Below are 23,911 nucleotides of genomic sequence, written 5' to 3'. Positions count from 1 at the left end.
AATAATTGGCGCCCAACGTGGTTCACTTCGCGAAAAGAACTCTAAAAAAAGTTAGAACTGCGAAAAGTGAAACTACAAAATATAAAATAAAAATACAAATCCTAAAAAAGGAAAAGTAAAAACGTACGTGGTTCACTTCGCGAAAAGAACTCTAAAAAAAGTTAGAACTGTGAAAAGTGAAACTACAAAACATAAAATAAAAATCCTGTGAGAAAAAAATATAAATAGGAAAGAAAGCTCAGTCAAAACTGTACCAAAATACCCTTAAGAAAAAAGGACTCAATTGAAAGGACTCAATTCGAAAATAAGCTTAAGTCACCAAGGAACGAATATCCTTGGGCAGCGAAAGGCAACATCGAAGACGATCTACAGAATCACCAAGGAACGAATATCCTTGGGCGGCGAAAGAAAGTGAAAAACAATCAGAGGGCTCATCAAGAAACACACATCCCGAGCCAAGAAGTGGAAGAAGCTACCGAAAATCAACAACAGAAATTAATTTTAATTAATTTACCTAACATTTAAGGATGATAAGGTAAGTGAAGTGCCAAGTGAAAATTGAAATAAAAAAGGAGAAAATTTAACCAAATTCATTCAAATATATTTTTTTTTTGGGAATACTCCATTTTTTGCGAATAATTTATGAGTCAGGAATTAGAAGACTTATTAGGCAAGTTAAGTTTAGAAACAAAAGAAACCATGAACGCCGAACAAGTAAGTGAGCTAGTTAGAGCAGAAGTGAGCAGAGCATTGGCCGCTCAAAAATTAGAATTCGACAGGAAAATAACTGCGATTAACAGTAGACTTGCTACTGACAAACCTAAAATTGAAAAGTTTACGAAAGTTCGGATAAATCCGCTGGTACCTTGTGATATCACCTTAGATGCCATAAAGTCTCTTCCGGAATTTTCGGGACAGCCAGGCACCTATGTGTCATGGCGCGAGGCAGCGCACAATGCATACGAGTTATTTGAGAAATACGATGGCAGCGAACGCCACTATCAAGCGGTGATTATTCTTAGAAATAAAGTGCGAGGTGCCGCCGATGCAGTACTTTCATCCTTTAGCACGGTATTAAGTTTTAAAGCAATCATTGCCCGTCTCGATTTTACTTACGCGGACAAACGTCCGATATATCTGATCGAACAAGAACTGTCCACGCTGAGGCAGGGTTCGATGCAGTTACTAGATTTCTACGATGAGGTAGAAAAGAAATTAACCTTGTTAGCCAATAAGACAATCATGTCATATGAAAATAGTGTAGCAGACACTATAAACGAAAAATACAGAGCCGATGCACTTAGGGTTTTCATATCAGGTTTAAGGAAACCCCTTTGTGATATCCTGTTTGCCTCAAGACCAACAGACCTCCCTTCTGCATTGGCCTTAGCACAAGAAGTAGACGCTAATAACGAGCGCTACGCTTTCGCGAAAAATTTCGCAAATAGATCTGATAGTTCTTACAACAGAAAGGCAAGTTCTGCCCAAAATTCCCCTAATACGGATCACAATGTGGGACAGAAGAACCCACATTATTCGGTTACCAAACAGAAACAGGCTGGTCAACCGCAGAACAACTTAAATAACCAAAAGCCACACACCAGTGGTAACTTCGCCGATCATAGACGTGTCGAACCTATGGAAGTAGACCCTTCCCTATCCCAATTTAGACAAAAAAAAAACTACCAAAGTCATGACTATAATGACAGGTCACAGGGAAATACACAGAAACGAGCGTCAAATTCAGGGCGATACACAGGACCAAAACTACAACGTGTGAATCATCTTAGCGAAGAACACGAATCAATGGACGAGCCAACGTATGATGAAGATGCGGAACAGGCCGTAGACGAAATTGAGAGCGACGAGCTTAATTTTTTAGGGGAAGGTCCCTCCTGCCTTGGATTTCAAGGTCAATAGGAGGGAAAGAAATCAAACTCCTTGTCGACACGGGGGCTTCAAGGAGTTACATCAAACCCTTACCGGAACTAAAGGGAGTAAAGGAGGTCCAAAATTCATTTGCAGTAAAATCAATTCATGGAGTTACTCCCATCAAACTTAAATGCAAAATTAGAATTTTCGGCGTTACAGAAGATTTTTTTATTTTACCCGAGTTGAAATCATTTGATGGCGTTATTGGCCTTGATTTATTGAATAAGGTACACGCATCCATTGATTTAAAAACTAACACAATTACACATGACCATGGAAAAGAAGTTATTTTATTTATTACCAGCCAGGATATAAATCATTTACAACTTCAGGCTAAGTCGGTACCAAGGGAGTTCAAAGACGCATTCTTTAGAGTAATTGCCAACGTAAACGGAGTATTTGCAGACCCCAATGAAGCACTCCCATACAATACGAATGTGGTTGCGACCATCCGCACGGAGAACGAAGACCCAGTTTACTCAAGACTGTACCCGTACCCACTGGGCGTTGCGGATTTTGTTAATAAGGAAATTCAGGATTTACTGGCAAACGGTATCATTCGAAAGTCTAGGTCCCCCTATAACAACCCAATATGGGTCGTTAAAAAAAAGGGCTTTGATGAAAATGGACAGGAAAAAAAGCGATTAGTTATAGATTTTCGAAAACTTAATGATAAAACTGTCAGTGATAGGTACCCGATTCCAGAAATAACGGAAACTCTATCCAACCTTGGTGGGAGTAAATTCTTCACTACACTAGACCTAAAATCAGGTTTCCACCAAATTCAGTTGTCTGAACCCGATAGAGAAAAAACCGCATTTTCTGTAAAAAACGGAAAATATGAATTCTGCAGACTGGCCTTCGGTCTGAAGAACGCGCCCAGCATTTTCCAAAGGGCGATAGACGATGTGTTAAGAGAACACATCGGTAAGAGATGTTTCGTCTACGTCGACGATGTCATTATATTCTCGAAAAACGAGCAAGACCATTTAACAGATACGGAAGTAGTGATGCGAAGTCTATTCGAAGCCAATATGAGGGTATCGGCAGAAAAATCAAAATTTTTCCAAACCGAGGTCGAATACTTAGGGTTCTTAGTTTCACAAGGAGGAATTAAAACTTGTGCTGAAAAAATTGAAACAATTCGGAATTTTCCTGAGCCCAGCACCTTAAGAGGTCTAAGGTCATTCTTAGGCTTAGCGGGATACTACCGCTGCTTCATACGCGACTTCGCCAAGATTGCGAAACCACTATCAAACATACTGAGAGGAGAGTACGGCCGAGTTACTGCAACACAGTCGAAAAAAATCAAGATTGATTTGACTAGTGAGCAGAAAAAAGCCTTTATTAAAATAAAAGATATACTTGCCTCCGAAGACGTAACCTTAACATACCCAGATTTCCGAAAAGCGTTCGATTTAACCACAGACGCATCCTCCCATGCTATAGGTGCTGTCCTTTCACAGGAGGGAAAACCTATAACCATGATTTCCCGCACTTTGACAATTAGCGAGGAACATTACGCTACTAATGAACGGGAATTATTAGCCATTGTCTGGGCACTTAAAACGCTTAGAAACTACCTTTATGGTGTATCAAAATTAAACGTATTCACGGACCACCAACCATTAACCTTTGCCGTTTCGGACAGAAATCCGAATTCTAAAATTAAAAGGTGGAAAGCTTTCATTGATGAATGCAACGCAAAGCTAATCTATAAACCAGGCAAGGAAAACGTAGTTGCAGATGCGCTGTCCAGACAGCACATTAATGCTTTAGACAATGCGAGTGTTGAAACAATCCACAGCGAAGAATCATCTACCAACACGATTGAGAGAACCGATAAGCCGGTAAATTGCTTCCGTAATCAGATACTTGTTGAGGAAGGCACAGAACCCCAGAAAAAAACTTTCATTATTTTTGGGAAAAAGACGAGACACTTGATTTCATTCCGAACCGATGACGATTTAATTAAAAATCTCCAGGAAGCCGTGAACGTAGATGTAGTAAATGCTCTGCAGTGTGATCTACACACATTGGCACGATTCCAGCATAAATTGATCGAACTCTTTCCAACCGTGAAATTCAGGCACACAGAAAAGTTAGTTATTGATATATCAGATCCTAACGAACAACAGGAAATTATCGCAGCCGAACACAATCGAGCACACCGAGCAGCCCAGGAAAACGTGAAGCAAATAATTGAAGACTATTTTTTTCCAAAAATGGAAAAGAAGACTAAACAATTTGTAGCAAATTGTCGCGTATGCTCTCAAGCGAAGTATGACCGCCATCCAAGAAAGCAACTCATTGCTCAAACGCCCATACCCACATATTGTGGAGAAATTCTCCACATTGATATATTTTCAACAGGGTCGAAATATTTTTTGACTTGCATTGACAAATTTTCAAAATTTGCAATAGTACAGTCTTTAAAGTCTAGGACGATAGTAGACGTTAAGCCTCAGCTTCTGCAGTTGCTCAATGTGTTTTCAAATACGAAAACTATTTACTGTGACAACGAGAAGTCGCTCAATTCACATAGCATCAAGGCCACGTTAAAGAACCATTTCGACATCGATATTGCGAACGCTCCACCCTTGCACAGTACCTCAAATGGACAGGTAGAGCGATTTCACAACACACTGATGGAAATATCTAGATGTCTTAAACTTGACAAAAATTTAGATGATATCGAAGAGATAGTTCTTTTGGCTACCATCGAATATAACAGGTCAATACATTCGGTAACTGAGACGAAACCTATTACAGCCTTTCATTCCTCGGAAGCCGACGCACAAATAGTATCGCGTATAAAAAACACTCAGATCAAAAACTTAGAAGCGCACAATAGGAATAGGCAAGATAGGGATTTTGCCGTTGGGGAGAAGGTGCTCGTAAAAAATAACAGAAGGCTAGGTAATAAACTTACACCTCTTTACACCGAAGAGGAAGTTGAAAAAGACCTGGGTACCACCGTTCTCATAAGGGGGAGGAGGGTCCATAAGGACAATCTCCGCTGAATTTTCTTCCTTTCTAGAATTAACACAACGTTATATGCGGGAGACGATTAAAAAAAAAAAATTTTTATAACTTACGTTTTCAGAATCGCTTTAAAATTGGTTATAGCCATATTGGTATCAGCAACATCTGGACGACTAATAGACTACTCAAATGCAGGATACATTCCGGTGGCCGGTGGTGACCTTGTTATCTGGGAAAGTTATGGACACATCAAACATGTTACGAACCTGACTCTGTACGAACGACTAAAGGACGAGACAGCTAACGCTGCGGACCATTTTCCTCAAACACACATGAGGAAGTTGCTAGACGCAGACATAAATCAGATAAGTAGACTAATACAGACAGTAAATACTCATCACAGACAAGCGAGAAGCTTGAACTTTATAGGGACGGTACTGAAATATATTGCAGGGACCCCAGACCATGACGACTTTGACAGACTAACAAACAAGGCAGAACAACTAATCGACTCCCAGGACAGACAGTTTACTATCAACACGGAGGTACAAAAAGAAATTAATAGTCTCACCATTACAGTAAATAAAATCTTGAAGACAGAAAAACACAGAGAAATAGACACTAGCCACCTTTACGATATTCTATTAGCTAGAAACAGAGCAATAATAACAGACTTAGACAATCTTATCACTTCTATCACATTCGCAAAAATTGGAGTCTTGAACCCCATCCTTTTAGACAGTAACGAAATAAACTTCATAATAAAAAATGAGCACTTCACGAACCTCTCCGTGGCCGATGTTATGGCTGTAGCTAATATTAAGATTTTGCAATACGATAATGTAATTTACTTCCTAATAAGATATCCTATTCCTAAGCTTAGATGTAAGAAAATTACTATTTTACCAGTAGCTCACGGCCACCAAATGCTCCACCTACAAGAATCCACCTTAGCGGTATGCCATAATCGTACCTTAGCGGTAAGGAACTGCAGCGACACGATACCAACTTTTTGCCTACCGTCATCAGCCACATCATGCGCTCTACAACTACTGACAAGTAACACTGCAAGCTGCAGCACCACATTCAACAATCTCACGCCGATTACACCAATAGGCGATGGATTGGTAGTCATAAATGACCAACTGGCAATAGTAGAAGAAAGTAATGAAGCTCCTGTTACAATTAATGGCACTTACCTGGTCATTTTCAAAGATCATGTAAAAATCAACGATTCGGTATATTACAACGAGAATTCGACGACTCCTCTGCAACCTGAAACTCCATGGGCTTCTGAGATCAACCTGACACAACACACTGAGATACTAAGTGCCCCCTATCTGCATCACGTGAACCAACGGAACCTCCAACACATCCGCCATTTACAACGTGTGGTCGATCAGGGCCAAATCGCAGGTTTATCAATCATTGGTGGTTTTGCGATTGTGGGACTGGCAGGTTACCTATTACGACGAAGAACCATCACAAAAAAGAAGATCATCATAACCAGGTCAGTTGAAGATGCAATCAAAAACGCTATTACAAGGACCGAGGACGGCCCCCACTTAGAAGGGGAGGAGTTATCATGAGGAACCCTCGTGTTCCCGTATTCCCACAGTTTAGCTGCACCAAGGCAACCAAAAACCCCACACGAGCTGCTAAGTCAGCGCATTGGACACCTTATTCTAGACACCTTATTCATTGGTTGCACCCAAACCAACTACTTACAACCATTCATGGGAAACCTTCATGCTCCCGTATTCCCACAAGTAACACGAGCCGCCTATTCAACACCCCACTACAGGTTAATAGCCCAATATTCTACACGGGCCACTGTGTCAGCAAGAAATGCAATGGCAACGTTGGCAGAGCGACAGCGGCGCAACATAATGTGGTGGCTTAGTTTTAAGTAACAGCATCATTGTAAGTTTAGTTTTTAACTCATACTCAATGAATAAAGTTTAATTCATTCATTAAGAATAATTTATATAAATATAAAATGCATTTGTGTTTGTCTGTATGTTTGTTTGCTTGTGGGTTTGTAAATTTGTTTATTCCGTATAGACTCAAAAAAGCCTGAACCGATTTCTTTCAAATTTTCACAGTTTGTGGGGAATGATCCGGAAGGAGCAATAGGCTGTATAATTTATTGATATTGGTAGGGGGCGGACCATCCCCCTTACCCTAAAAGTAGGACCCCAACATAAAAGTAAACCGATCGGGACAATATGGGATTCAAATGAAAGATATCCAGGAGTAGACTACGAATTTCATATTAAAAATTGGATCCAATGAATGGGGGACCGCCCCGACCCCGAAACCCCATAAAATTGGTTTATTGGACGATAATGACAATATGGGACACCAATGAAAGGCATTTGGGAGTGGATTACGAAAATGGTCAGGAAGGAGGAAAAGTCTTTTAAGTTTGTTGATATTAGAAGGGGCGGATCCTCCCCCGTTACCCCAAAAACATCACTTAAAATCAAAAGTGGACCGATAGGGACAATATGGGCATCGAATGAAAGGTATTGGGGAGTAGAATACAAATATGGTATTAAAAATTGGGATGAAGTATGCGAGGGGTCGTCCAACCCCAAAAACTCCTCCAAACAAGCATATTGGACGTAAAAATCAATATGGGACTCAAATGACAGGCATTCGGGATTAGACTACGAATATGACATAAAAATGAGGTCCAAGTAATTGATGGTCGCCCCACCCTTAAATGGGAATATAATCCGATCCAAGCTAGATGAGCATCAAATTAAAGGTATTTGGAAGTAGATTACGTATATGACATTAAAAATTGTGTCCAAGAATCTAAGTGGTACTTTACTTCCCCATTAAAACAATTAAGGATCAAGTGATAGATGATCATTCAAATTTGTGCTCAAATGGCAGATAGAGTGAGGCGCCCCCCACCAAACGGCTGTATACACCAATTATGATAATATGGGGTTAAATTCAAAGTGTAAGGTTGTGGACTGTCTTTATTCTGCTCATATATCTATCTATCTTAAAACAATTGATCAATTATAATGACCTAACAGGACACTGCCGCCTTACCCCCAAAATTATGACGTTCAGTGTGATAGCAGCAGTTACAAACCTTAAGTCAAGGTGGCCGCCATTTTTAGCTCATCGACAAGGAGCCTTTTTTTTTGTCAATTCAACTGTATTATTGTATTAGAATATAAGTAGTAGTAGGCTTTGAAATATTTTGCTTTTACATTTATTGTTTGTCACCCTTATTTTCTTATGTTCAAATTAGTTCAATAAAAACTTCCATCAACACCCTAACACTGGGAATCGTTTAATATGGCAATTTTATTTGATTTAAAAAATACTAAATTATGACTATTCAACAGGAAGCCATATAGTCAGTTATAGACAACTAACACATGATAATCAATGTTATAGGCGCAAAGCCGCTCCAAGCGAGTAACAGCACAGACAAGAGAAATCTATAGACTCATAACATATGTTCAAAAAAGCTTTAACAGATGGGATAAATGTAAAATTCTCAGCTATATTATTTTTAAATTCTTTGTCATAGAAAAAATTTATTTAGTAGAGAGCGATTATCCAATTTTTGTATTAAACTGTTAAAGGGGAAAGCTCAACGAACGTACTCAGAATCAGAGCTATTGGAGGGTAGGTTACGTTAGAGAGGTGACATCATTTTTCTACGTCTTGAAAGCGAAAGCTCAGTGGAGCGGGTTTGATTGAAAATTTAGCACAAAGATAAGAAGCCTCCTTTTTATAGTCGAGCCCAAGTGGCTTATCGGCATAAGCACACATTTTTTTTTTTGTTTTGACACTCGATTCGTTCGCCAAGTCATTGAAAACAGCTGATTTTATAAATGGAAAATTCTTTTTTCAATGACTTGCCGAACGAACCGAGTGACAACAAGTAAAAGCGTGAAACCCTCTGTCATGGATCTCATTTGTCATTTTTTTGCCCGATATCTCTTTTTAGGCAAACAAAGGATAATGGATAAAAATTGCAAAGCTATTGGAGCTATCTCAGGTTATCAACCAATTCGGAACATGCTTGGCTGTTGGAGACCAGCCCACTAAAGACTCAGAGAGTGAAATTAGGAGATCGGTTTATATGGGAGCTACATAAAATTTTAAACCGGTTTGAACCCTACTTAGCACAGATGTTGGAAGTCATAACAAAATACTTTACACAAAATTTGGGACAAATCGGATAAGAATGTGTGTTTAGGGTGTTTAGGGGCTTAAGAGGTCAAGATCCAAAATCGTTTGTATGGCAGCTATATCAAAACATAGACCAATATAACCCATTTAAAATCCCAACTTCTTCATTCATTCATTCGCCTAGGTTAATCCTAGCGTTCTTTCGACAGATGGACGGACCGACATGGCTAAATCGACTTAGAATGTCAAGACAATCAAAAATATACATATGTATATACTTTGTTGGGTCTCAAATATTTCGATGCTTTACAAATGGAATGAAGAAATTAGTTTATAATAGATGGTATAAAAAGAAAAAACAAATTTAGGGGTCCAGGCCGTAAATTAAGGGAATATCCAGTGCACAAAATTTTTTTTTAAAATATTTTTGGCATGGGTAAGCCGAAGATGCTTACCCATGTGCAACGGTGACATTAGATAGGCCGATAAAGCTGGAAATTCGATTGAATTCAAAAATAAACAAAATGATGACAATGTGATGGAAATCAACAGCGAACATCACCAACAACAAATTCAGCGCCATATTTTGGGAGATAGAAATTATTTGAATAGCCAACCAAACCCGAACAAAGAAAAAGAGAGCGAGAGGTACATGAGAGTGTGTTCAAAGTTGATCATATGCTTTTCACTACTGTTTTGACAAGTTGTCTGCCCTTCGAATAAAGAAAAAAGGAACTAACTTTTTTTTGTCTGTTTTCATTTTTATTTTTTAACCCTCCTACCCTGGGACAAGCTTCCACAATAGTCTAAAAGTTCTATAAAAACACTGCCGCAAAATACATACGTAACTTAGTGAATACAAAGAGTGTACCGGTCTATATGGCAGTTTCCAAATCTGTATCGATCTGTGCGATATTGCAGTAGTATGTCAAGGAGCTTAACTTAACTCACTGTCCCAAATTTTGACGAAATCGGACAATAAATGCCCCTTTTGTGGGCTCAAAACCTTAAATTCAGAGATCAATCGTTGCGGCAGCTATATTGAAATCTGGACCGATCTGGAAGAGCCTAATTAAACTCACTGTCTCAAATTTCAGCGACATCCGACAATAAATGCGCCTTTAATGGACCCAAAACCTAAAACCGAGATACCGGTCTATATGGCAGCTTCCAAATCTGTACCGATCTGTGCGATATTGCAGTAGTATGTCAAGGGGCTTAACTTAACTCACTGTCCCAAATTTTGACGAAATCGGACAATAAATGCGCCCAAAACCTTAAATAGAGAAATCGGTCTATATGGCAGCTATATCCAAGTGTGGACCGATCTGACCCAAATTGGCGAAGGATTTTGAAGGGCCTCACACAACTCCCTGTCCCAAATTTCAGATAAATCGGATAATAAATGTGGCTTTTATGGGCGTAAACCCTAAATCAGAGGATCGGTCTATATGGCAGCTATAACCAAATCTGAACCTATCTAGGCCAAATTAACGAAGGAAGTCGAAGGGACTAACACAACTCACTGTCCCAAATTTCAGCTAAATCGAATAATAAATGTGGCTTTTATGGGCGTAAGACCCTATATTCAAATCTAGATCGATCTGAGCCAAATTGGCAAAGGACTTTGAAGGGCCTAACACAACTCACTGTCCCAAATTTCAGCAAAATCGGATAAAAAATGTTTCTTTTATGGGCCTAAGACCCTAAATCGGCGGATCGCTCTAGCCCATCTTCGAACTTATCCTTCTTATGGGCAAACGTTTCAAGCTCATTATCTCTATTTTTAAAGATTCTAGCGTGATTTCAACAGACAGAAGGACGGACATGTCTAGATCGTCTTAGATTTTTACGCTGATCAAGAATATATATTCTTTATAGGGTCGGAAATGGATATTTCGATATCTTGCAAACGGAATGACAAAATGAATATACCCCCACCCTTGGGTGGTAGGTATAAAAAAAGACTAAATGATGACTATTTAATAGGTAATCATATGGAATGGTGGTTGTTTTTGAATGACTATTCATAGACAACACCATACCACATGATCCACTCTAAGCGGGTGGAACTAACTTTTAATTAGCGTCATCTGGCAGTCTTCAACTGAAATTGTTTGATCCAATTGGATTTAGTTGATCCAATTAAAAACATGCCAACATGAACAGAGAAAGGGCAGGGTGGTAAAAATCGGTTCTTTGAATAAAGAAAAATAAAATATAGGAATATAGGAAGGATTTAAAAGCAAAAAAATTGTTATCAAATTCTGTGGTGGGATGCCTAGGAGAGCTGCCCACCATAAAAATCCGGCAAACGGATTTATAGACCAACCACTACAATATGGGACTGAAATTATAGGTATTTGAGAGTAGAAAACGAATCTGATATCCAATTGCGGAACTAAGTCTTTCGTGGGTCATCCCACCACAATAAAACCCCTCAAATCGTTACTGACCATTGCAATGTTGGGTTTAAATAAGAGGTACTTGAGTGTAGAAAAATCCATAGGAAAATTGGAATACATTTTCAACTACAATTAAGCTGAAATATTAAAATTTATAGTACTTCTCTCCAATATAGCATAATCGGGCGCAACAGAGCGGGCCAGGCTCAGCTAGTATTTATATAAAAATTAATTTGTGTTTGCTTGTTAGTCGGATTGTTTGTTTGTTGCATATAGACTAAAAAAACGGCTGAACCGATTACCTTGAAATTTTCACAGATTGTGTAGGTTGGTTTGAAAGGAAACAAAGGATATACAATTTTTTGATATCGGGTGGGGGACGTACCCCCCCCCCCCCCCCCTTACCCCAAAAACACCACCCAAAATCAAAAGTGGATCGATCGTGATAATATAGGTATCAAATGAAAGGTATTGAAGAGTAGAATACGAATATGGTATTAAAATTTGAGTCTAAGGGCTGCCCCAACCCAAAAACTCCCTCAAACAGACATATAGGACGTTCATGTCAATGAAAGGTATTCGGGAGTAGATTTCGAATCTAGCATACAAAATCCTATCCAAGTATAGGGGGTCACCCAAAAACGCCCCAAATGGACATAAGACCCATTATTACTATATGGGACACGACTGAACCGATTTTCTTCAAATGTTCATAGATTGTATAGGTTTGTCTAGAAGGAAACATAGGATATATAATTTTTAGATATCGGATGGGGGCGGACCCCTCTTCCTTTCCCCAAAAACGCTACCCATAACCAAAAGTGGTCCGATGGGCACAATAAGGGTATCAGATGAAAGGTATTGGGGACTAGTAAACGAATATCGTATTAAAATTTGTGTCCAAGTACCCAGCGGGCCGCCCCAACCCCAGGCGAATAGTTTTCATGGGACTCAAATGAAAACTATTCGCCTGCAGATTACAAATATTGTATACTAAATTACGTCCAAGTAATGGGAGGTCGCCCACCCCCAAATATCCCCAAATGGTCATATCAGCCGACCATGGCTATATGGGACTCAAATGAAAGTTATTTGGGAGTTACGAATATGTTTTGCACTTTATAGACCAATCATGACAAAATACCTCCCTATTATATAAAAGCTATTTGGAGTGGAAATTGATTGATTTTCGGGAAATTGATACTCAATTTCAGCCAAAAATTTCTATCGTCTCATTTTGAGCAGACTTTCTGTTGATTCAAAAAACATTTTTGTTGTCTTTACTAACAAATCTCCTGAGTATAGATACCGCCAGTGTTATCGGAAAAAGGCAAAAATGTGTGAGTTATCAGAGAGCTTATTCTATGAATGCAGCACCAATGTGCACGCTTCCGCTTCAAGGCAACATCTTACTATTATAACAAACAATCTGCCGGTCATAAGGATAGGAGATTTTTATTCTCATCCTGAAATATACTTACGAAGTTTGCTTTTATTGCCTCAACGACTGTATGTCATACCATTAAAGGATTTTCCCTCTTATACTGACAAATACCTTGACTATTACATAAATATGAAAACATTTCTCATTATAAATAAGTAAGGAAAGGCAAAGTCGGGCGGTGCCGACTGTATACTACACTACATCTACCCTGTAAGTAGAAGTGGGGGCTATATCTAATTCTGAACCAATTTCGATGGACCTCGGCGGATGTTTTCAGATGGGTAATTAAACAACCCGTATCAAATTTCGAGCAAATATGCTCAAACTGTAATAACTACGGTTGACAAATGACAACATTATTGCAAATTAGCCAAAATCTGACGAACATATATATGGGAGCTACATCTAAATCTGAATCGATTTGGACCAATCTTATTGTGGTAGTCGTCGAGGAAAGCGCTGTGCACAATTTTGGCAAGATTGGTCAATAAATGTGCTTGCAGTGGCTCTGGAAGTGAAAATCGGGCGATATACATATAAGGCAGCTTTATCTAAATCTAGACCGATTTCTATGAAATTCACCCGTAATATTAAGAGTTATAAGAAAATTCTTTCTGCAAAATTCGGAGAATATCCGTAAACAAATGGGCACATTATTGCAATATTTCTCAAAATCGGACGAACATATTTATGGGAGCTATATTTAAATCTGAGCCGATTTCAATCAAACTGTATAGATATTGTGGAAGTCGTCGAGGAAAGCGTTGTTCAAAATTTTGGCAAGATTGGGCAATCAATGAGCTTTCAGTGGCTCTAGGAGTAAAAATCGGGCAATATAATAATATATATGAATGCTGTATCTAAATCAGTACCGATTACTATGAAATTCACCAGTAATGTCGAGAGTCAAGAGGAACCCCTTCCTTTCAAATTTCGAGAGAATCGGATAACAAATGAGCACTTAATTGCATATATACATATATATGGGAGTTATATCCAAATCTTAACCTTTTTTTCAATTTCAATTTTTGGGCTAGAGATGAAACCTATCTCTAGGCCAAAAAACCTGCCTGTACCAAATTTTAAGACGAAAATTGAGACCTGTACTTTTTACACACGTTAACATGGACAGACAGACAGTCGGACATAGCAAAATCGAATCAGAAAGTGATTCTGAGTCGATCGGTATACTTATCAATGGGTCTATCTCTCATCCTCCTGGGAGTTACAAACAAATGCATTAAGTTATTTTACCCTGTACCACAGTGGGGTGTAGGGTATAAAAAGTCGAAAGTAGATACACATGTAACGGTTTGAATTCGCATTTGTCCATCCATTGTCAATAAGAGGTAGCCATGGAAAACAATGATGCACCATCATAAAAGTTGATAATGTTGGTTAACAACTTAATTAAATTGTTAATACCACTGAAAATAAAAACAAAAACAAAAAATTTATGTATGTTAAAGCATTAATGTATGTTAAAAGCATTAAATGGGAATTTTGCACAGGGAATTTATACATCATATCACTTTGTAAACAATCGCAAATTACACACCCGCACACACAGTTAAATAACATTGAGGCAGCATTTTACAATGTTGTTCTATGTTCTTGCTTGTAAGCGCCTGTCACTTAACCCACCCCAGTTTAAAAAAGGAAACCCAGCAACGGATAAATTAATTTCCCTAGGGCTCATCATATAACAAGTGACCTTTAAAAAAATATGTATGAAACCTGAAAAATGATATAATAATGAGTTATGGATAAGAGTTTTCAACATCAGCAATCCCTAGGTAACATACAACTTTTTTTACATCTTTCCATATAACATTTAATTTTATGAATTTAATTTACTTATATTTTTCCACTTAATGCATACAGCCACTTTAGGCAAATAAGAGGAAGATTAAGTTAATCATCAACTTTTAAATGCTACAATATTTTTGTCCATACATGAATAGAATTGACTAGAGTTTTGATGTTATATGCCGCTCGGAAACATGGCTTAGTCCTTTCATAGCTGACAGTCTCGTCAACTTAAATGGATATACTGGTGTTGCCATTTATGTCAGAAGAAACCTGAAAGCTAGAATTCATTTAAAGTCTGAATTCGGGTACCAGATAGAATGCGTGTTTGTTGAACTATCTTCAAATCGTGAAAAAGTTTTAGTTGGTTGTATCTACCGTCCGAATAATACGATTGACATACATGGGCTTCAGGTTGTACTGCAGTCCGTAACACTGGGTTATACTGATGTTATAATCACTGGGGACTTTAACTCAAACATACTTATAGATTCAACTCTGACTGATGCTATGTTGACACTTGGCCTATTCGTCACCAATAATACAAACCCCACACATTTCACGTCAATACACTCTTAGAATTGTTCTTTGTCAATAATTCTTTGAAGATATCATTGTATGATCAGATTTCTGTTCCATGTTTCTCTAAGCATGATCTGATTTATCTCGCCTACGATTTTGATTTGCGGGAGGAAGAGGAGGGCATAGTGATTATCGTGACTACGGTAATTTGAATTATGAACATATAGTTGGTATGGTCTACCAGGTGAACTGGGATGACATATTTACACTTTTAACTGTCGATCAGCAGACGGCTTTCATGACAGATATCATTTTACGTCTCTATGATGCAACAGTTCCAATACGGATTAAAAGGGCTTCGGCCAAAACAAAGCCATGGTTCAATTCAAGAATCAAGGCGCTTATCGGGGATAGGGACTTGGCTTACAGTAGATGGAAGCTTTTCAAGTCTCCAGTGCTGAAAGAAGAATTCCGTGGAGCCAGGAAGAAAGTTAACAGTTTTATTAATGCGGCTAAAATGGAGTATTATTCTTCAAGATATGATTGCACACTGGGCTCGAAGAGTAAGTGGAAGGTGATAAATGACATCGGAGTGGGTAAACCCAAGTCAAACACTCGATACCATGGGGATCTAGATGAACTCAACAGGACCTTCGTAAGCATACCCGATATACAAACGGACACGCAATTTTACAGTGATGATGATGGACCGGCTTTCGTTTTTGATGACCGTAGTCCTTTTAAGTTTAGATGTGTTAGCCATGAGGAAGTTTATGAGAGGTTTGTCCGTGTTAAGTCAAATGCAATTGGCTTGGACGGAGTTGATTCGAGATTTGTACGAATGTTACTTCCATATCTCCTACCGTACTTTACGTACCTGTTTAATTCAATTTTGAGCTCCAGTGTGTATCCTATTACGTGGAAGCATGCAAAGATTATCCCCATTCCCAAATCCAACGTTGATTATCGGCCGATTCTTCATGGACAGATGTCGGTATATCTTCACCAATAGTCCCTGTTCTCAGAAAGATAGGCTTCCGTTCTGATCATAGTTGCATTACTGCATAGGTTGAAGTGGCTTAATCGATCAGAAATGACATTGATGAGAACAAAATTGGCTTTCTGGTTCTTTTGGATCACTCCAAAGCTTTCGACACGGTTGATCACCTGAATTTGTGCATGAAACTACGGATTTTTTTTAACTTCACATCAACGGCAACAAGTCTGATTATGTCGTATCTGAGCGATAGACGGCAGTCTGTATGCGCAGGGAATATATTATCTAATCCCTTGTTCGTACCTAAGGGGGTTACCCTAGGCTCGATTATAGGTCCACTTCATTTTTCATTATATGCGAACGACTTGCCTCGTCAATTAGCACACGGACAGATTATGATGTATGCTGATGACGTGCAAAATTTTCAAAACGGCTTTGTGGACAATGTAGACGACTGCATAAGCAAACTTAATGCGGACCTACATCGCGTTTATGTCTGGGCGACTGCAAATCGTTTGTTGTTAAATCCAAGAAAGGCAGACTTATGCAAAGCTTCGTGCTTTATGGATCACACACTCCTTTACACCCATAAATATCCGAATTCTTCTGGCGAAAACATTCCTAGTTCCAGGTTTGATATATGGTTGTGAACATTTTTCGAATTGTGATTCTTCGAGCCTCCGAAAATTGAATGTAGCTTTTAACAGCATAGTCCGTTATGTGTATGGTTTAAAAAGGAGTCATCATGTTTCACAATATGTAGATTCTCTATTTGGACTTAGTTTCAACAATCTTCTAAATACCAGATCATTAATATTTTTACATTAGATTATTGTGGAAAAGAAACCCAGATATTTGTTTGGGAGACTGAGGTTTGCCCAATCTGATAGAGGACGAAAGTTAATACCTTTTAGAAGACGGAGTCTTAAGTCTCAACGACAATTTTATATTAGCAACATACGTCTTTGGAATAATTTACCACACGATATTCAATGCATCAGCAACACGATTACATTTAAAAAACGGATTATTCAATTTTTCTCATAGTTAACTGATATTTAATTTCTTTAAATTTAGCTTTAACATTTGTATACCCCCACCATAGAATGGGGGTATACTAATTTCGTTACTCTGTTTGTAACACCTCGAAGTATGAGTCTAAGATCCCATAAAGTATATATATTCTTGATCGTCATTTTAAGTCGGTCTAGCCATGTTCGTCCGTCCGTCTGTCTGTCGAAAGGACGCTAATTCTCGAAGGGATAAAGCTAGCCGCTTGAAATTTTGCACAAATACTTTTTATTAGTGTAGGTCGGTTGGTATTGTAAATGGGCCAAATCGGTCCATGTTTTGATATAGCTGCCATATAAACTGATCTTGAGTCTTGACTTCTTAAGCCTCTAGAGGGTGCAATTCTTATCCGATTTTACTGAAATTTTGCACGTAGTGCTTTGGTAGCACTTCCAACAACTACGCTAAGTATGGTTAAAATGGGTCCATATTTTGATATAGCTGTCATATAAACCGATCTTGGGTTTTGAATTCTTGAGCCTCTAGTGGGCGCAATTCTTATCCGATTTAACTGAAATTTTGCACGTAGTGTTTTGGTATCACTTCCAACAACTGTATTAAGTATGATTCAAATCCGTTCATAATCTGGTATAGCTGTCATATATACCGATCTTGACTTCGCGAGCCATTCTCATCCGATTTGGCTGAAATTTAGCATGAGGTGTTTTGTTATGACTTTCAATAACTGTGATAAGTATGGCGTAAATCGGTATAGAACCTTATATAGCTGCCATATAAACCGATCTGGGATTTTGACTTCTTGAGCCTCTGGAGGGCGAAATTCTCACCCGATTTCTCTCATGACATTCAACATACGTGTCTAATATGGTCGGAATCGATCAATAGTTTGATACAGCTCCCATATAAACTTATCTCTCCATTTTGCTTCTTGAGCCCCTACAAGGCACAATTCCCATCCGAATGAACTGAAATATTACACAATGACTTCTACGTTATGTTAAGCATTCATTTATGGTCCGAATCGGACTAGAACTTGATATAGCTCCAATTGCATAACAGTTCTTATTCAATATTCTATGTTTGTCTAAAAAGAGATACCGCGCATAGAACTCGACAAGTGCGATCAATGGAGGGTATAAAAGATTCGGCCCGGCCGAACTTAGCATGCTCTTACTTATTTTAAATTATTTCGTTTTTGTAATTATTTTTTATTTGTGACTAGCTGACCCTCCTTTTACTTTATATGGAACAAAAGTTTCCTTGGAATATTTATTTTCGACAATTAAAAATCTTTTAGTGAAATACCATGCTAAATAGTATATCGCTTGACTAACAGTTTAACAATATAAGTGCCTTTATTTTAATCCCATATGATCTTTATTGGTCTACGAATTTAAGTTTGGATGTAAGGTGTACTCTATTCTTAAAATACTTTATTTCAACCCGATATTCTCATTATGTCTGATTTAGGGGTGTTTTCGGCGGTGAGGTGGTCCCCCAGCACTTGGCCCTGAAAAAATATCATCATCGTGCTCTTCTCTCAAATACCATGTATTTAAACCCCATATTGCCATTGGTTTTGAGGGGAGTTTACAGGATGAGGCGCCCCCAAACACATGGCCCCAAAATAGGTTATCAAATTCGTTTTCTAATCTCAAATACCTTTCATTTGACCCACATATTGGCATGGTCGAAAAATTTTTCCCTTGGGGGTGTTTTGGGAAAGGGATGATGCCCTAAATACATGGTCCTTCATTTCGATGTCAAATTCATATTCTACTCCCAAATACCTTTATTTGAGCCCCATATTGCGATGGTCACTAAAAATTGCTGTTTGTGGGGTATTTTGGGAAAGGGGTAGACCCCCCGAAAATTGGTATCAATTCTTGCTCTACCCCCCTATACCTTTCATTTAAGCCCCACATTGTCATGGTCAGAAATATGCCAGATAAAGGGGTGTTTTGGGGAGTGGGGTGGTCCCCCAAATTCTAAGCCCTGAAAATATATCGGCAACGTGCTCTATTCTCATATATCTATATATCATTTTTTTGAACCCTATATTGCCATTGCCCTCAAAATTGAATATCAAATTCGTTTTCTAATCTCATTTAAACTCCTTATTGCAAAAGTCAGCAAATATGTCCGGTTTGAGGTATTGGCCCTAAAAACTATTAGTATTTAGTTCCACTCTCTTTAAGAGACCCAAATTGTCTTGGTGAGCAAATACGTCCTATTTGGGGGTTGTTATGGTGGTGGGACGTCCGCTAGACAGTTGGCTCCCAATGTTAATATCAGATACGTGGTCTACTCCCACATAACTTTAATTTGAGCCCCATATTTCCATAGTCGGCAAACATGACCGGCTTGGGGGGTGTTTTTGGGGATGGGCGGCCACTCAGTGAGTTGGCCTTAAAAATACATATCGGAATCGTGTTCCACTTTAAAAAACTTCTTATTTGTGCCTCATATAGCAATAGTCAGAAAATACTTCCTATTTGGGGGGGTGGGGTGGCCTCGTAGACACTTTTCCTGAATATTAATATCAAATTCGTGCTTTACTCCCAAAGACCTTTCATTTGAGCCCCATATTGCTATGGTCGAAAATTTTTCCCCTTTGCGGGATGTTTTTGGTGAGAGGCGGCCCCCAAACACTTGGTCCCATATTTGGATATCAGATTCGTATTTTGCACTCAAATATCTTTTATTTAAGCTCCATATTGTCATTGTCAGTAAATAAGTCCTTTTTGGGGGGTGTTTTGGGAAAGGGGTGGACCCCCAGAAACGTGGTTCTACATTTGGATATCAGATTCGTATTTTACTCGCAAATACCTTTCATTTGAGTCCCATATTGCCATGGTCGGTAAATACGTCCGATTTAGAGGTGTTTTGGGGCTTGGGGTGGTCCCCCTAGCACTTGGTCCGACAATTGGATATCAGATACGTTTTCTTATCCTAAATACCTTTCATTTGAGTCCCATATTGTCGTGATTGGTCTAAATATATGTTTGGTAGGTTTTAGGTTGGGCAGCTTCCTTAGGTACCCCATCCGAAATACCAAATTTTTATTTTTAGGGTACTATATGAGAGCACACAATATTTCGCTTTAATCGCACCACCCATCTCCGAGATCTGGCGTTTCTGAAAATTACTATCAAAAAATGCAGTACCCTATTTTCACCACGGGTTCATTATGCACCATCTCTGAAAATTTCAAGAAAATCGGTTCAGCGTTTCTGAGCCTATAAGGAACACACGAACATACAAACAAACAAACAAACACAAATTGATTTTTATATATAAGATTTTTGTTAAATTCAAAATTACAATACATACGGCTGTTTTTTTTCAAACACTTTTTATTTGTAAACACTGTTTTGTTCCACTTTTTATTCATTGTAACCTAGTTTATTTTTTAGGAACCTACTTTAGTCGGATGAATTATATAACTATAAATCTACACTCTAATTATAAGATTATTATCTTGTTATGTAGACAATAAATCCATAAATAAATATAAATTTTGAGGCAAATAATCAGGTTAGTTGTAATGAGAATAAAATGAAAATATTTTCTTTTTTGTGAGTCATTCATTGAGACTTAGGTTAGGTTTAAGTGGCAGTCTGCCATCAGACTCACTTAGACGTTTTCACCACATTGTGATACCACAGGAACAAAAGAAGGAAGATGCCATCTAGTTCCTACTGTTCAACCATCCAGATCGCTTTAAAAAGCCCAATAACTTGTGAATGCTCACATCCGCTATATCAGGCAGGTTCTAAAAGAAATGAGAATGTGGAACTCCTTTCGACTGCTAGTACGGGACATACACACAGAAGGTGTTCTATAGTGTCTTCTTCTTCGATGTCCTCACAGCTTCTGCAAAAGTCGTTGCTGGCAACCTCCAGTCTATCAGCATGTTTTCCGATTAGACAGTGACCTGTCATGACGGACACAATGACTGAGACGTCTGTTCTAGCCAATGATAGCAAAGCAGTAGACCTCTTCAAATCAAGATTAGGCTACATACAGGGTGGCTGATGAAAGCCGCTACCAAAAAAAAATGTAATAACTTTTTTTCTATTTAATAATAATAATTTAATAATTAATTTAATTAATTAATTAATTAATTTAATTAATAATAATTTAATAATTAATTTAATAATTTAATTTAACATGAATAAAAGAAAAATGTATTCCATACACCGAAAAAAAAATGTAGCAATATTCATCATTGTAGCAATATTCATCAGCCACCCTGTAGCTTTGGAATGCTCACAGCCCCTTCTTTGTGACCATCTATCAATCGTTGCCCTCCGTGACTGGTCCTGAAAACATAGCTTACATGTCGCTAGAGGCATACCCACAGATTCCAGAGTCCCTGGAATGTGTAGGGTTGTTCCCAGTCTCGCAAGCTCGTTCGCTTAACAATTCCCTGGGATATCTTTGTGGCCCGTCACCCAGAATTGGTGAATTTTGAACTGTTAAGCTATATCGTTGAGAGATCTGCGACAGTCGAGGGAGGTTTTTTTGTTCAGAAATCCATTCTCCAGGTATTAAATGGCTGCCAGGCTGCCTGAGAATATATTAATGCCAATCGTCGTAATGACATTATATCTAAGCCATTCCACCACTTCCTTAATTGCAAGGATCTCCGCTTAATACACACTGCAGTGGTCGGGTTACCTTTTCGATATGACCAGTACTAGATCTTTAGAGTACACCCCAAAGCCCACCTGGTCGTTTAGTTTGGAACCATCCATATAGATGTCTATATAACTTCTGTTACCAGGGATATCGTAGTTGCAATCTGTTCTATCAGGAATAATGGTACAGTATTTTTTATCAAACAGCGGATAAGGTAGGATGAAATCCACACTGCCTGTAACATCGAATATTGTATCAAGGATAACACAATATACGTAGCCGCCACATGACCAATGAGAAAGCTCCCTTAACTTCACGGCAGTGGTCGCTGCAATTTGTCTAACCACAATGTCCAGAGGCATAAGATGTAGGATTAAATTCAGTGCATCAGAGGGTGTCGTCCTCAATGCGGCTGTGATGCACAAACAATCCATTCCTTGGATCCGGTTGACTATTGAACATTAGATGGACTTTTGAAGCGCCGTCCACCAGACCACAACACCATATATCATTATAGGTCTGACAACTGCAGTTTATATCCAATGCATGACACGCGGTCTAAACCCACAACTTTTTCCAATGGCTCTCTTGCAGGTGTATAGGGCAAGAGTAGCCTTTCTTGCCCTTTGCAAAATGTTGGATTTGAAGTTCATTTTCCTGTCCAGCGAAACACCCAGGTATTTTGCGCATTCTGTAAATATTCTCTCCTCCCGCGGAGCCGACTCTATAATACCTTACACTTACCGAGTCAACATAAATACTACTTTCAATACACGAAACCTATGTTAAAATCTAGTCAGACTTTAATTTTGCATACCTATTGAAAAATTTAATAGAACCATGTAAGATTTTTTTCGATAGGACTTAAATGGTCGCTACTACGAACTATAAGGGCCATATCGGAGATATATCTAAATCTGGACCGACTTTAATAAAAATTAGCATACGTGCTAGAATCTTCTTGTATATAAAATTGAATTTGTGTTTGTTTGTTTGCGACCTGTACCTTGATACATATAAATAGGGGGGGCCGAATTACCGCATACGTGATCGAGTGCGCTTTCGTATCGAATGAAATTTGAACTCGTATTTAATGGAAGTTATACCACTTGTACATACATTGTTACGTCAAAGTTTTTGTAGATATTGGTCGATTTAAACATTCGTGTTCTTAAATTTTAAAAATTCCCATCCAATAAAAAGATACATAATTCACAATAGAGAGATATGCGGTAATTCGGCCCAGGAAGCGTCGATAAGTAGGGTCTAGCTCTTCTCCTTCTTAGCGCTGCGAACAAATGCCGTCGCTGTCTAGAAGAGACGTCTCAGTCATGGTGACCGTCATGACAGGTCTGATGGGAAAACTTATCAAATCCTACTATAAGTCATTGAACAACAAAAATGGAAGCTAAGTAGTCGTATAGAAAAAAAGTCTATAATTACGAAGAAAAATACATGATGTGGAAATGAATAGCTAGGGTGAAAGGTGTCAGCCTTGTTTTAGTGTCGTAGACATGTTTTCGCGGTATATTCGATATAAGTACGACTTAGCAATGTATGGCCCTTGAAGCCTTCACACCTAATATGGCCGATGAGTTATTCTATCCAAATGACGAAACGCTTCCCATAGTGGTTGGTGTGTGTTGTGATCTCTGGCTTTCCTTTTCCATTGCAAAAATCTATTATCTGATTTGGATGAAAATTGGTACAGTGTACCCCACCCCTTCCTGTCAAATGTGGTCCAGATCGGTCCATTGAATTCTGGTAGACCCCTACATCTATTTGTTGAATGTGGTTCAGATCGGACCATATTTGGATGTAGCTGCCATAAAGACCGATCTTCCGATACAGAGTATCTATATGGCAGCTATATCCAAATATGGTCCAATCTGAACGGTAATCAACAAAAATGTGTAGGAGGGTACCAAGGCTCACTGTTTAAAATTTCATCAAAATCGGATGAAAATGTTCCTT

General features: G+C 38.5%; 1 protein-coding gene across 1 annotated transcript in view; it reads left to right on the top strand.

Moving 5' to 3' along the window:
- Positions 1–642: 642 nt before the first annotated feature.
- LOC131995602 (uncharacterized) overlaps positions 643–23,911 on the top strand; it is a 25,666-nt gene continuing 2,397 nt past the window's right edge. Inside the window, exons 1-7 of the mRNA XM_059364374.1 lie at positions 643–1,912; positions 2,092–4,269; positions 4,357–4,902; positions 5,656–6,427; positions 6,536–6,686; positions 15,351–15,467; positions 15,509–15,827. Of these exons, the coding sequence (XP_059220357.1) occupies positions 643–1,912; positions 2,092–4,269; positions 4,357–4,902; positions 5,656–6,427; positions 6,536–6,686; positions 15,351–15,467; positions 15,509–15,827 (5,353 nt within the window). The remainder of the gene's footprint in view (positions 1,913–2,091; positions 4,270–4,356; positions 4,903–5,655; positions 6,428–6,535; positions 6,687–15,350; positions 15,468–15,508; positions 15,828–23,911) is intronic.

The sequence above is a fragment of the Stomoxys calcitrans genome, chromosome 1 (genome assembly GCF_963082655.1).
Source record: "Stomoxys calcitrans chromosome 1, idStoCalc2.1, whole genome shotgun sequence".
Lineage (NCBI taxonomy): Eukaryota > Metazoa > Arthropoda > Insecta > Diptera > Muscidae > Stomoxys > Stomoxys calcitrans.
This window is presented reverse-complemented; position numbering and strand designations above follow the sequence as displayed.